At 65.2% G+C, this 13,787-nt stretch overlaps 1 protein-coding gene across 1 annotated transcript in view; it reads left to right on the top strand.

Annotated features, from left to right (window-relative positions):
• The window catches only part of PAXIP1 (PAX interacting protein 1), a 31,995-nt gene extending 18,808 nt beyond the window's left edge, over positions 1-13,187 (top strand). The window contains exons 9-21 of the mRNA XM_028525663.2: positions 1,315-1,410; positions 1,961-2,098; positions 2,425-2,546; positions 2,879-3,063; positions 3,484-3,527; positions 5,251-5,321; positions 6,010-6,112; positions 7,539-7,707; positions 8,795-8,895; positions 11,892-12,026; positions 12,114-12,189; positions 12,299-12,359; positions 12,731-13,187. Coding sequence (XP_028381464.1) covers positions 1,315-1,410; positions 1,961-2,098; positions 2,425-2,546; positions 2,879-3,063; positions 3,484-3,527; positions 5,251-5,321; positions 6,010-6,112; positions 7,539-7,707; positions 8,795-8,895; positions 11,892-12,026; positions 12,114-12,189; positions 12,299-12,359; positions 12,731-12,746 — 1,317 coding nt within the window. The 3' untranslated portion in view covers positions 12,747-13,187. The remainder of the gene's footprint in view (positions 1-1,314; positions 1,411-1,960; positions 2,099-2,424; positions 2,547-2,878; positions 3,064-3,483; positions 3,528-5,250; positions 5,322-6,009; positions 6,113-7,538; positions 7,708-8,794; positions 8,896-11,891; positions 12,027-12,113; positions 12,190-12,298; positions 12,360-12,730) is intronic.
• Positions 13,188-13,787: the final 600 nt, after the last annotated feature.

Here is a 13,787-nt window from a genome sequence, read left to right as displayed (position 1 = left end):
GTCCGCCGGGCGGTGCAGAACTGGGTTGGGCTGGGTCATCGGCCGGTTCCTTGGGGCCGCGGCGCCCCGAGCGCACAGAGTGCTCGTGTGCAGCCGGGGCGGGGGAGCGAGGTCAGGGTCTCCGTGACACAGCACGGGGACCGCCGACTTCCCCGTGTGCCCTGGTGCCCTCTGTGCGCGGAGGCGAGTGCTCGGGAGCCCGACTCCGGCGTGGCCGGGGTGCGTCTGCGGGTTCGTGCGGCCTGCAGCCTGTCGGTCCGCCTGTTTGCTTGGTGTGCTTTCGAGAAAAGAGAACTTCGTGAATGCTCTCCTCGCAGCGCCACAGATCAGAGCCGAGTCAGAAGGCGTGCTTTAGCATGAGCGGGAGGGGGCTTCGGACGGCTGCCTGTACAAGTTGCTTCCCTGTGGGCCCTGTGGCGGCACATGGGCCCCTGCGGCGCCCCAGGCGGGCGGCAGGGCCCGGGGGCGACAGGCGGAGGCGCAGCAGAGAACACAGGGGCCGGCGAGAAGCAGCCGCAGTGACAGACAGACGGGAGGCGGCCGAGGCCCAGGGTTTGGGAGGCTGTGGTTCACTCTCCCTGGGGCGTGTGCCTCGTCACGCGGTGTGCGTGGCTGTGACAGGAGTTGCCGCATCTCAGAAGCAGTCATGGGAGCAGAGCTGTTTTGTGGGCGGGCGGGCGGCCGGCCCCGCCGACACCAGTGAGCGCCTCGGTTTGCGTGCAGCTTTTTAAATCCGGCAGACGCTTGGCGCCTCGTGCCCCCGGAGCGGGGACAGGGCGGCCCCCTCTCCCCCAAGCTGGGTCTAGTTTTAAGCACGTTCTTGGTGTGTGCTAATGCTCTTGTTTGCTGCTTCCCCCCACTTTAGAATAATGGCTGTTAACTTGCAGTCCTGCTCCCCCGGGGCCGCTGGCCACGTCTGGGGGTGTCTCCAGTCGCTCTGGTTGGGGAGGCTGTTGGCGCCCACTCAGGGGGGCCGGGGGTTGCCGACCCTGCAGTGCGCAGGTCAGCCCCACACACGGAGGTCGCCCGTCCGTCCGCAGTGTGTTGGGACTGCCGGCCTGAGACGCCGGCTCAGCGCGTGGGTAGCCCGCCTGCCCCTCCCCCCCATGCTGCGGTCCGTGGGCGCGGAGCCGCCCTCCGCTCACAGGGCTCCGTGGGAGCGTCCACAGCGATGCTCCACGTGCGTCTTCGTGCTGGAGGGGGGGCCCGCTGTGTGGAGGCAGGATGGGCTCTGTGGGAGGCCGTGTGCCGTGGGGTGACCACCGTGCCGGGCCCGGGGGCTCGCCGCTGACTTCCCGCCTGTCCCGCCCGCAGATCATCCAGGCGCACGGCGGTGCCGTGGACCCCACCTTCTCCAGCCGCTGCACGCACCTGCTCTGTGAGAGCCAGGTCAGCGGGGCGTTCGCGCAGGTGAGTCGAGCCGCCGTGGCTGGGGAGCCCTGGTGGGCCCCAGAGGGCGAGGTGCCCGGGCTGTGGGCGGGGCGGCAACCGGGTGGTGCGGGGAGAAAGGCCGGTGCTCTGTCTGCAGGGCCTGAGGGGGCGCACCGCCCCCAGTTGTCCTCCCTCCTCCACCAGGCGCCTGACTGGGGGCCACGCCCACGCTGTCATGCACACGACTGGGGGGTCCCCAAGAGCCTCTGTAGGGGTGGCCCCCTGGCTGGCACGCTGCGCAGCCCCGTGTGGGGTCCTGGGGGTACTAGCCTGGGTGCCGGGGGCGGGGCGCTGTGCGTGGGCATCAGGCCCCCCTCCCGGGCCGGCCCCTGCGGGTCGGGCTAGGCTGTCTCGCTCGTGTCCCTGGGGCAGGCGCTGGCTCTTGCTCCACGGGGCACCGCCAGCGTGGTGCTGACGGTGCCCCGCCGCTCCGGCGTCGTCCCCTGCGGGCATGGAGCGCTTGGGTCCTCGCGTGGGGCCCCAGCCCCGCCCCCTCCCGCAGCCGAGCCCGTCCGCTGTGTGCCCGCAGGCCCTGCGGGAGAGGAAGCGCTGCGTGACGGCCCACTGGCTCAACTCCGTGCTCAAGAGGAAGCAGCTGCTGCCCCCACACCGGGCCCTGCACTTCCCCGTGGCCTTCCCCCCCGGGGGCCGGCCGTGTGCCCAGCACGTAAGGCCGGCGTCGGTGGGCCGTGTGGGCCTGCCTGGGGGTGGGTGTGCCTGGTGCACCGGCCTCTCTGACCCCGTCCGAGGCTCTGAGGTGAACGGGGGCCTGCCCCAGGCGCGGCCGCCACCGCCGGGCCACCCTCAGTGAAAGCTGCGTGCTCTTTGCCCGAGTCGTGGCGGGTGGGCCGGGACCGGCGCGGAGGGCCGGCCGGACGCCCACGCGCCCACCCTGGTTCACGGAGAGGGAACGCCCGCGTGTCCCCGGGACGCAGCGGTGGGGGCGAGTCCTGGGGGAGCCCAGCTTCACCGTGGCCGCTCCCCCCGCCCCAGATCATCTCCGTGACCGGCTTCGTCGACGGCGACAGGGACGACCTGAAGCTGATGGCCTACCTGGCCGGGGCCAAGTACACGGGCTACCTGTGCCGCAGCAATACCGTCCTCATCTGCAGGGAGTAAGCGCGGCCACCGGCCCGCACACGTGTGGTGTGTCCGTGGGACACGGGAAGGGGGTCGGAGGAAGGGTGACACGCACGTCACTGTCACCGGGCCAGGGGAATGAGGTGGGCGTGGGACCAGGAGGTGACGTCACACGACCCAGCCTGAGCCGTGGCGTGACACCTGCGGACCGCCGGGGCTCCCATTCCGCTTTGCAGCAGCGTCCCTGCCTTTTCCCATATGAGCACATGTGTTCACACATGTTCACACGTGTCCTCCCACTCTGTGGGGGGTGTGTGCGGACGGCAGGACCTGTGACACTTGTTCTTCCTCTCCCCCCCCCGGGAAGGCCGGCCGGCCTGAAGTACGAGAAGGCCAAGGAGTGGAGGATCCCGTGCGTGAACGCGCAGTGGCTCGGGGACATCCTGCTGGGGCACTTGGAGGCGCTGCGGCAGGTCCAGTGCAGCCGCTACACGACCTTCAACCTGCCCGACCCCTTTGCCCCCACCCCGCACCTCGTGCTCAACCTGCTGGGTGAGTGGCACCGCCTGCCCCACCCCGATGGGCCCAGGGCCTCTCCACGGAGGCCTGCAGACGGCAGGGCCCTGGGGGTCTCCGGCAGTCCCCCCAGTCCCGAGAGGCCCCACCCCTGAGACCGCGCCAGACCTGTTCCCATAGTGGGTGTCGGGCCGCTGCTGCACTGCCCCCCGCTGTGGCCGCGCGCAGGACAGGTGGCTGGCCGGACACACGCTCCTCCTGGGGACGGCCTGCTCCCCCAGCCCCTGGCCGGGAAGGGTCTCTCTAACTCAGTGACAGTCCCCACGTTGGTCCTCACGACGCCGTCACGGGGCCCCCAGGTGTCCAGGGGGACCGCCCCCAGAAACCCCGCCCCTCCAGGAGGCCCCTCGGTGGGCACGGGGCCTCGTGGTGAGAATGCTGTGTCTCCCCCTCTAGATGCCTGGAGAGTCCCGCTGAAAGTGTCCCCGGAGCTGCTGATGGTGGGTCCCATCAGCACCCGCTCGGGCGGGCCCTGTGCCGTGAAATCGCGCAGGCGCGTCTGCCGCTGCGCGTGGGGCACTCGTGCAGTGTGTGTCGGCCGGAGCCCCGTGTCCCCGCCTCGTCACCAGCGCGTCCCGCTCCCTGGTTCCGTGTGCTCCCTGGACGGCCAGCCCGTCGGCCCCCCTGTGCCGCCAGGGGCCATCGGACGGGCTCGGGAGAAGACAGGCCCTCAGGGCCTAGGGCGGCGGGGTCCCAGGAGGCAGGGTCCCATCTCAGGGTGGAGGTCCCTCCGGTGACCCGTCTGGTGTGGGCGGCCCCTCCCGTGCGGGAGGTCCCTCTTCTGCCTGTGCAGCACCGGGGGTCGGAGGTCGGCGGCGTTCCCGATGCTGTTTTCCACGGGACGGCCGCAGGCTCTGTCTGCGGTGGGCCGTTGCTCCGCCAGCCACACAGCGGCGCTGCCGCGCTGTTTGGGGGAGCGTGGTGTGCAGGTGCAGGCTCACAGGCGTGTTCCCGCCCGTGTCCACTGCGTGTCTGTGGGGGACTTGCGTGTCCTGTCTCATGTCTCCCGCCTCCCCGTGGCTGCAGAGGGTCTGTACTCACGGCTCCCACGGACGGAGGACGCCTGTGGGTGTTGGAGCTCCAGCGTGGCCGGTCGGGGCCCGAGGGCTGCTTCCTCCTGCTCGGGCCCCCGTGGGCACCCCAGTGCCCTCGGCGTCAGTGACACGCGCCCGCTCCGACACACCGGTGGCGGCAGCGGGCCTCCCCCGCCTCACCTGGGGGGAGACGGGAACGGGGCGCCTCGCAGCTCCTGTCCTTGGGGGCGGCGCCCAGGTTTCTCGGGGCTCCCCTGGTGACTGAAGGCTGCACGCCCGGGGGGATGGTGGGGGTGCCCATCCTCCCTGCTGCTGGTCCCTCACCTGTCTGTGTCCCTGCCACCGGCAAGCGCAGTCTGGGGACCAGATCTGACCGTGGGAAGTGGAGTTGAGGGCAGTTTGCTGGTGAGGAGCGGACACCTTCCTGCATTTGCAGGGCTGAGAGGCCAGCTGGGAGGCCAGGCCTTCCCCACAGTGGCCATATGAGCTTCTCTCCGGGGGCTCCGCTCAGCAGAGACTCGGAGGAGATGCGGGCTGTGGGTGGGGAGGTCAGCCAGATGGAGAGGCAGTTGTCTCAGACAGCCGACAAAGGAAGTGTCTTGTCGGAAGCGGTCAGCGGCCGACCTCAGGCTGAGCATGCGGGACACCGTGGGGACAGGGGTCTCCTTCCCCTTCCGCCGGCGCCGCTGGGGCTGGGCGGGCCTGGCGGTGATGCTGCTGGTGTGGTCGTCTGGCCACGTCTGCGGCCCCGGGAGGCACCTCGCTGGGTCAGGAGGAGCGTTTGGTGTTTGTAGGGGGTGTGGCTGCACTGAGGGTGTTTCCTGAGTTCCAGGTGAGGTGCAGGACGCAGGACTCGGAGTGAAAATTCCGAGAAGTTCCGGGAGGCCACAGGGCTCGGTGACCGCCGGGGAGGCGGGCTGGGGGCCCCCCGAGACTCCAGGTGTTGCCTGCTGCTCCCGGTGAGCGGCGTCCGCGCTGGGCTTGCGGCAGGCGCCCGTCCTGCGTGGGGCGTGTCCTGAGTGGGGCGCGTCCTGAGCGAGGGGTGCTGGGCTCGCTGGGTGCGGGTCTCCCGCAGGGAGGCCCTGCCCGGCCTGGCCGAGAGAGGGCGTAAACAGTGTTTCAATTCCAGGGCCTGCGGCCGCCCCCCAGGCTAAAACAGAGTGAAGGGACCAGTGTCCAGCCCTGCTCGAAGAGAGCCCGGTACGTGCTGTCCCTCGCCCCCCGGGCTGCTCCACGGGGGGAAGTGGGGTGTCCCGGCGCTGTCCTGGGAGTCGGGTTGGGAGGGGCCAGCTTGCTGCTCCGCTGCCTCCTTGCGACGCCTCTCGCTTTGTTGAAGCAGCGAACACGCCGGTCCTCTCTCTCCTTCTTGGGGAACAGGGAAAACCCTAGTAGAACCTTGCTCTTGAAGCAGCACCTCACCGGCTCCCCAGGATGAGGGGGCAGCCCAGCCCCAGGCCCCCCAGAGAGTGCCGGCCTGGGGCGGGGCCGGGACAGGCGCCCGGGTGGCAGGGCCGGCCGGGGCAGTGTGCAGCCTCCCGAGTGCAGAAAGCCGCCCCTCCGGGGGGGGGGGGGGACAGCAGCCAGCTGGGCCTAACCTGAATGTTTGCCTTCTCTTTAAAGTTAACTTAAAAACAAAGCTAATTAAAGGTTTTTAAGAAAGGTCGTCTTTATTTCTAGACAGAGAAAGGGAAGGGAAAAAGAGAGGGAGAGAAGCATCAGTGTGCGGTTGCCTCTCTTGCGCCCCCTACTGGGGACCCTGACTGGGAGTCGAACCAGAGACCCTTGGGTTTGGAGGCCGGCGCTCAGTCCACTGGGCCACCCCATCCGGGGCTTCACAGACCTTTGACGTGAACAGTGATGGCGCCGTGTTTCCGTGTCCGTTTCACAGGATTGAAGACATACCTCCGCCCACGAAGAAGCTGGCGCCCGAGCTGACGCCCCTGGTGCTGTTCACGGGGTTCGAGCCCGCCCAGGTGCAGCAGTACATCAAGGTGACCGGCCCGGCGGGGGCCGCGGCGGGGCCCCCGGGCGTGTCTGTGGGCTCACTCGGGGCTCGGCCCCGTGCGGAAGGCGGGGGCGGGCCCAGCAGCGCACCCAGCGGCTCCCCGCCTGCTCTCGGCTCTTCCACAGCCTGACACCGCCCCCCCCCTCCCCCCCCGGGGCCGGGGCCAGGGCCGGGGGGCACCCGTGAGCAGAGCTGCCGTTCGTGCGGGCGGGGCTGCAGGGTCCCTCCCGCACAGACGCCCCCCCCCCCTGGGGTGAGAGGGACGGGCCACCCGCGGCTTGGGACCACGGGCCCCCGAGGGTGGTTTCCCAGGTCGGGAGGTCACACGGGAGCTGTGTGTGTGTGTGTGTGCGTGTGCATGTGTTTCTACGGACTTTCACACGCTCTTTTGGAAGCAGCAGCGCCAGGGGCGTGGGATGGCGTTTGCACGGGGTTTTGCGGGGGTGCAGGCCAGAGTGTCCGCCGGCCTGTGCGGGTGTTTGCACGCGTCACGTTTTCTCTCTACTTTTTCACTGATGCTCGAATTCATCGTCTCCCCCTCCCTCCCCCGCCCCCGCCGGCTCCGGCCACGGTCCCTCAGTCACACTCATTTACGCCCCCGTCCCCTCTGGTCGCCGTCAGAGCGCTGTCCATGATTTCGCGTCTCTGGCTCTCCTCTGCCAGTTTGTTTCGTTAATTAGGTTCCACTTGTAGGTGAGAGCGTACGTTTCACTTTTAAGGAAAACAATTATAAGCGCTACCACTATAAATCCAGTATAATTTCACTTTTTTCACCTTTAAATTCAGTCCGGCTGAGACCACCTTTTCTTCTGTTTGTGTCTTGTCAGTTTTCACGCTGTCATTTTTAAAAGCAGACGGCCCTGGCCAGCGTGGTCAGTGGGCTGAGCACCGGCCTGTGGACCGACCAGGAGGTCGCCGGTTCTGTCCCCGGTCGGGCACCGGCCTGGGGCGTGGGCCAGGTCCGTGGTTGGGGGTCGTGCAAGGGGTGACCGATCAATGTTTCCCTCCCTCTCTTTCTCTCTCCCTTCCTCCTGTCTAAAAATGAATGAATGAATGAAAGTCTTAGAAAAACGAGGAGAGGGACGGGAGGCTCGGGGTGCCTCGGGAGCCCGCGTCCCAGCCTCCCCAGGCTGGCGCGGCCCTCTTCACCGCGAAGGAGCCCCCCCCCCCCCCCCCCCCCCCCCCCCCGCTCACGCAGGCCCGGCGTGTGGCTGGGCCCCCCCCGAGGGGGGTCGTGCCCAGTCTTGGTTTCTGGGAACCCAGTGGTGGGAATGGGCCTCGTGCTCTCGGCCCGTCCCTCTCCCCGCCGGCCCCGCGCAGAGCTGCGGGTCGGGCGTGACCGCTGTCCTCCTCCGGGGCCGGGGGCCGCACGGCGCAGCCCTCACCCGCGTCTCCTCTGCCTCCGGCCCCAGAAGCTGTACATCCTCGGTGGAGACGTCGCCGAGTCCGTGCCCAAGTGCACGCACCTCATCGCCAGCAAGGTCACGCGCACGGTCAAGTTCCTGACGGCCGTCTCGGTGGTGAAGCACATCGTGACCCCCGAGTGGCTGGACGAGAGCTTCCGGTGCCAGAAGTTCATCGGTGAGCGGGCGGCTCGCCCTGTTGGCGGTTCGGGGCCGCTTTCTGCTCCTGGTGACCGCCCCCTGCCCCCCGCCCCCCGGCCCCTGCAGGGCATCGGGCTGCTTGCCCCAGAAATCCTCACTTCAGGCCCTCGCTTCTGTGTGCATGGCCCTTTTTTAACCTTTTTTTAAAAAAAACTATTTCCCGTATTTTTAGACATTCTTGGCTCCCCCCGCCTTACGCCCCTGGGACTGGCTGACGGTTGGGCTGTGTCTCTAGCGACCGCTCAGCCTCAGCGTCTCTTCGGGGTGCGCTTGCTCTCGCCCGGGAGAAGCACGCTGGCCCCCGCGATGAGGGGTGCCCTGTTCGCAAGCACCAGGTCACAGCCGTGGGGAGGACAGTCAGGCCACACGGGGCGGCCCACATGTCCTGAGTGTGTGTCACCCGCCGTCCCCCGTTTGCCGCGTCTGGGTCTGGGTTCTCCCTGGCTGGGGCGTCTGACGAGGGTGCCCCCAGCGGGGAGCCCTGTGCGAGGCTGTGTGGTTGTGTATGTACACACGCACACACACACGCACACACACACACACAGGCACGGAGGATGGAGACGGACGTGTTGGTAAGACGAAGGCGTCTCTCGCCCTTGAACTCGGCCGTGTGTTTAAGTGTTCCCCTGACAGCTCTGGAAACCGGTCGATTCAAGATCCTCAGGGATCTTCAGACTTCGCCCCAACTGCCCTCACGGAGGGCCGTCCGTGTGCTTTCAGGTTCCTAGAGGGACCGTGCTTGGTGAACGGGCAACGGTCCACTCGCGGACGATTAGCTAATTGAGTCGAGGGTCCCTGAGGCCCTGGCGGCCGGGGCCCAGACTCGAGGGACGTGCTGGCGGCTCGGAGCCTGTCCCTCCTGGCCTGGGCTCTCCCCCTCTCCCCCCGGGGGCGGAGGGCATGGTGCGGGGCAGGGCCGGGCCGGGCCGCCCTCAGGGTCTCCACTGGTCCGTCATGGACCTGGGGATGCGTGGGCGGGGGGGGTGGTCTGCCTGTGGGTGTGGAGCCACGGGGGCGCCACGGTGGCTGGCCCCGCCCTGAGCGCCACGCCGCCCTGCCTGCAGACGAGCAGAGCTACCTGCTCCGGGACGCGGAGGCCGAGGTGCTGTTCTCCTTCAGCCTGGAGGAGTCCCTGAAGAGGGCGCACGTCTCCCCGCTGTTCAAGGTAACTAACGGGGGCGGGACCCCGGCGGCCCGCACGCGGGGCGGGCTGCTCCATGGGGAGGAGCGCCCCGGGGTGGCCCCCCTCCCGGGCGCCGTGGGACTGGGCGGGGGAAGCGGCCCCACCGGGCGGGGCGGCCCGGGGAGACGGTGCAGTGGGCTTCCCTGCGGTCGGTGGAGACGCTGAGATGCGCCGTTGGCCGGGCGGCGGGGCGGGGGGGCCGTGTGCGCGTGGTGCCTGATCGCTGCCGAGGTGACCCCGATCGCCGATGTGCGAGTGTGTGTGACGGAGGGGCCTGAGGACAGCCGGGCGTGTCTGTGTCACCGTGGCCGAGCGAGTGCGAGGCGTGAAGGGCGTCTGCTGTCCGCCTCTGCCGAGGGGCAGCCGCGGGACCCCGTGTGTCGCCCCTGAGACGGTCGGGCCGTTCCCGGTGCGCGGGGTGTTCCTGTGGGCGGTTTAAAGCGGCGTTTATGGGGCCTTCGGGGGCAGGGGGGCAGAAAAGTAAATTAAAAAAAAATGTGTTTCACAGTTATCTCTTTCCCCCCTTTATTCCCCTCTGCCCTGCCCCCCCACCAGCATCCCGCACTGTAGTTCATGTCCGTGGGTCCTGCATGTGAGGTCTTTGGCTTTTCCATTTCCTATACTGTTTTTGTTTTTTTTTTTTTACAGATTTTGTTTATTCATTTTTAGAGAGGGGGGAAGGGAGGGAGAAAAAAGAAACATCAGCGTGTTGCCTCTCATGCGCCCCCTACTGGGGATCTGGCCCACAACCCTGGCATGTGTCCTGACTAGGAATTGAACTGGGGACCCTTTGGTTCTCAGGCCAGCACGCAATCCACTGAGCCACACCAGCCAGGTCTCCTATGCGATTCTTAACCTCCCCCATTTGTGCTTATTCCCTGCACCTTTGGCCCCATTCTCCCCCCTCCTCCTCCCTGACGATAACCCTCCAGGTGATCTCCATTTCTGTGATTCTGTTCCTGTTCTAGTTGTTTGCTTGGCTTGTTGTTTGCATTGAGTTATTGACGTGAGTTTATTGCCACTTTAACATTCATCGTTTTGATCTTTTTCTTAGGTAAGTCCCTTTAACGTTTCATATAATAAGGACTTGTGATGATGAACTTCTTGAACTTGACCTTATCTGGGGAGCACTTTATTTGCCTTTCCATTCTAAATGAAAGCTTTGCTGGATAGAGTCGTCTTGGATGTGGGTCCTTGCCTTTCATGACTTGGAATACTTCTTTCCAGCCCCTTCTTGCCTGTAAGGTCTCTTCTGAGAAGGCAACAGACAGTCTTACGGGAACTCCTTTGTAGGTAACCTTCTACTTTTTTCTTGCTGCTTTCAACAGCCTCTCTTTAATTGTTGGCATTTTAAATATGATGCGTTTTGGTGTGGTTTTCTTTGGGTCCAACTTGTTTGGGACTCCGAGCTTTCTGGACTTACAAGTCTGTTTCCTTCACCAAATTAGGGAAGTTTCCTCTCATTCTTCTTTCAGATAAGTTTTGAATTTCTTGCTCTTCCTCTTCTCCTTCTGGCGCCCCTGTGCCTCGGATGTTGGTATGTTCGGATGTTTGGAGATGTCCCAGGGGGTCCTCATAGTATCCTTGTTTTTTTTAGTACTTTTTTCTTCCTGCTGTTCTGACAATCTTTTTCCTTCCTTGTGTTCTGAATCGTTGACTTGATTCATCCCCTCCACTGCTGGTTTCCCGTGGCTTTGTCTTTATTTCGCTTAATGTGACCTTTGTTTCTGCCTGGGTGTTTCCTATCCTGTGGCCGTCCTCAGTGAGATCCTGGAGCATCCCGATCGCCAGTGCTTTGCACTCTGAGACTGATAGGTTGGTCGTCTCCGTTTCATTTAGTTGTTTCTCTGGAATTTTGATCTGTTCTTTCACTGGGGCCATGTCTCCTTGTCTCCTTGTCTCCTTGTTCTGGCGGCCTCCGTGTGTGTGTTTCTGCCTGTTCCGTGGGGCTGCTTTGACTCCCTGTCTCTGTGCACCTGTGAAGTTGTGTGGGGCAGAGCCAGGGCGGGGCAACCCGCTTTACCGCTCTGTGGCTTGTCGGGGGAGGGGGAGGGCTCTGAGAGGGGACAGTGGGGCTGCCGGAGGTGTGCCTGGCACTCGCCCCGTTTTCATTCACTCCACTGTGCCCTGTACGTGACCGGCGCCCCTGCCTGTTGCCCTGGTGCCGGATCCCAGAGGGGGTGGGTCTGCGTGCATCCTTAGTTGCTTTAAGCCGAGTTTCCTGACTATCTGGCCCTTCCCTCTGCAGCCCCAACTCCCCCAGGTTTTGCAGTGAGAACTTGTGGGGACTCCATCTTCCTGGCACCGGGACCCTGGGCCGGGTGGTCTGGCCTGGGGTCCCTCCCCCCTGAGGTGTCCCTCCGGATCTTGAGCCACCACATGTGGACGTGGGACCGTCTGTGCCGCTGCGTCCCCGTGCGACACGGCGTCCCCACCTGTCCTGCCCGTCTGGGGGAATGTGGCTTCGTCACATCCCTGATCGTCAGCCTTCTGCTCGGCTCTGCCCTGTGACGGTTGTGGGGGTGCTTTGGGGGTGCGGTTGTGAATTTTCCTGGAGCTGTGCGAGGAGGCGAAGTGTCGACTTGCACCTCCACCCTGACGGGAAGTCCAGGAACTTCATTTCCGGAGAAGGAAGTCTTCGCCGTCAGAGGCACTCTCTGCTTGCTGCGTGTGAGCCCCAGTGAGGAGGGGCCGCACACAGGGAGGGGGCAGCTGTGTCGTTTCGGGAGACAGTCCTGGGTCTTGGGATGCTCGTTAGAATTTTACGGAAACTGAGACAAGCGTTTGTCCTTCTTGCTTCGGCCACAGAGAGCGCCGTGGGGTCAGGGCTGGCGTCCGGGGCCCGTGGGCGAGCGCAGGGCAATGGCCTCGGTGTGCCGGGACTGCCGGGACTGCCGGAGCGGCCGGGTCCGGCCATGGGGGCGGGCTCTGCAAGTCAAAGCTCTGGGACCACGTCGGGCCTCCGTTTCTGCTTTTAGGCAAAATACTTTTACATCACGCCGGGGATCTGCCCCAGCCTGTCAACGATGAAAGCCATCGTGGAGTGTGCCGGGGGGAAGGTGCTGTCCAAGCCGCCGTCCTTCCGGAAGCTGCTGGAGCACAAGCAGAACAAGGTGGGCCCGGCGGGAGCGCCCGTCCCCGGCGCTGCGCGGCGCTGCGGAGCGCTGCGCGGCGGCCAACACGCGCCTCTCCCCCCGCAGAGCCTGTCGGAGATCGTGCTGATCTCCTGCGAGAACGACCTGCACCTGTGCCGCGAGTACTTCGCCCGGGGCATCGGTACCGCTGCGGGAGGGGCGGCCGGGGGGCGGGGGCCAGGGCGCGGGGCTGGGGCGGAGCGCGTGCTCACCGCGCTGCTCACCGGGCCTCTGTCCGCCGCCGCTTCCAGACGTGCACAACGCGGAGTTTGTCCTCACGGGGGTGCTCACGCAGACGCTGGACTACGAGTCATATCCTTTGGCGAGGGCCGGGCCCCGGGGCTGCCGGGCAGGTGGGACCCGTGACCGGAGGCCCCAGGATCCCGCGGGGGCGTCTGGTCTTACCCAGCGTGGGCTCCACCTTTCCAGGCCTTTCCTCCCGCGCACACGAGTGTGGCGGGGGCTTCTCCCTGGGCAGGGAGAACTTTCCAACACTGACCCCGTGGCCTGGGGGTCATCTGGGGCCGGGGGTGTGGGTGCGGGGCTGGTGCATGTGGGCGGGTGGGGGGTGCGGCAGGCCAGGGGTTGGGAGCAGGGCAAGGCGCAGGGCGCCGAGTCGGGGCCCTCCCACGCTGTCACCACCCTGCCCCTTCTCGGGAGGTTGTCTTCCTCAGCGAGCGCACGTACAAGTTCAACTGACGTCCCCGCCGCAGTGCCTGGTGCTGCCCCGCCCCTGCGCGGCTCCGCCCTGGGCGGCCGCCCCGCCCTGGGCCGCCGCCCCGCCCACCCTCGTTCTCCAGCTGCTTCCGGCGGGGACAGCGCGCACGGCAGGAGGACGCGTCTTAGTACACGTACTGCATCTGTTAGGATGTGCGATTTTACCGAGGAACAGGAATTATGTTTTGTATTAAATGACTTTTAGGAGTCCACATCAGGTTTTATGATGTCTTTGCCGGGTGTTTAAATGTTTTCATAGACTGGGTGTGGGCTCCGTGTGAACCGTGTAAATAGGACTCACTCTCTCTAAATTATGAATTTGAAGATTAAAATGTTTTGTACTTTCTTTGTATTCCTTATATGCATTTCTTTTATATTGATAATCCTGCCCACATTTTAAGTAAAGGTACTTTTGAACTTAGAGTGGAGCGATCCTTTCTTGTTTTGTATATTTTGCATAGTTTTTGTCCATCAAGCCGGGCCCACTTGAAGTAACTTCAGGGAATACTGTTTTCTAGTGGCTGTTTCTGAAGGGACTGCTGGCAGTCAGCACCCTGCAGCCGGGCGGTGGGGAAACGCCCAGGCGGAGGAGCCCGCCCAGCAGTCGCAGCCGCCCGGCCCCGCCCTGCCCCGCCCAGCCTAGGCTGTCCACTCCCGCGCAGGGGCCGCTGGTCTCGGCTGAAACCGGCCGGAGGCCCCGTCTTCCCGGGTCAGCAACCCGGGAGGCTGGTAGGGTCATCACACCGACGTGCACACTCACACAAACACATATATGCACACTCACAGCCACACACACACAACCCTGCCACATGATCCGTTTTCCCCCAATACATTCGACCTTGGGACGGACTCGGTGCTTTATATAAAAAGAGCAGAGTCACTTCTGGAGTCTGGGCACAACAGCGTCGGAGTGTGAGAGCCGGGGCGGGGCTTGCACAACCGCGGCGAAGCTGCCAACGCAGCAGGCGGCCGCGGCATCGCTTGTTCCGACAGCTCATGAAAGCGGGGGCTCACGGGGCTGGG

This window comes from Phyllostomus discolor, chromosome 10, assembly GCF_004126475.2.
Source record: "Phyllostomus discolor isolate MPI-MPIP mPhyDis1 chromosome 10, mPhyDis1.pri.v3, whole genome shotgun sequence".
Lineage (NCBI taxonomy): Eukaryota > Metazoa > Chordata > Mammalia > Chiroptera > Phyllostomidae > Phyllostomus > Phyllostomus discolor.
The sequence above is the reverse complement of the archived record's forward strand: the minus strand, read 5'-3'. Positions and strand labels throughout refer to the sequence as shown.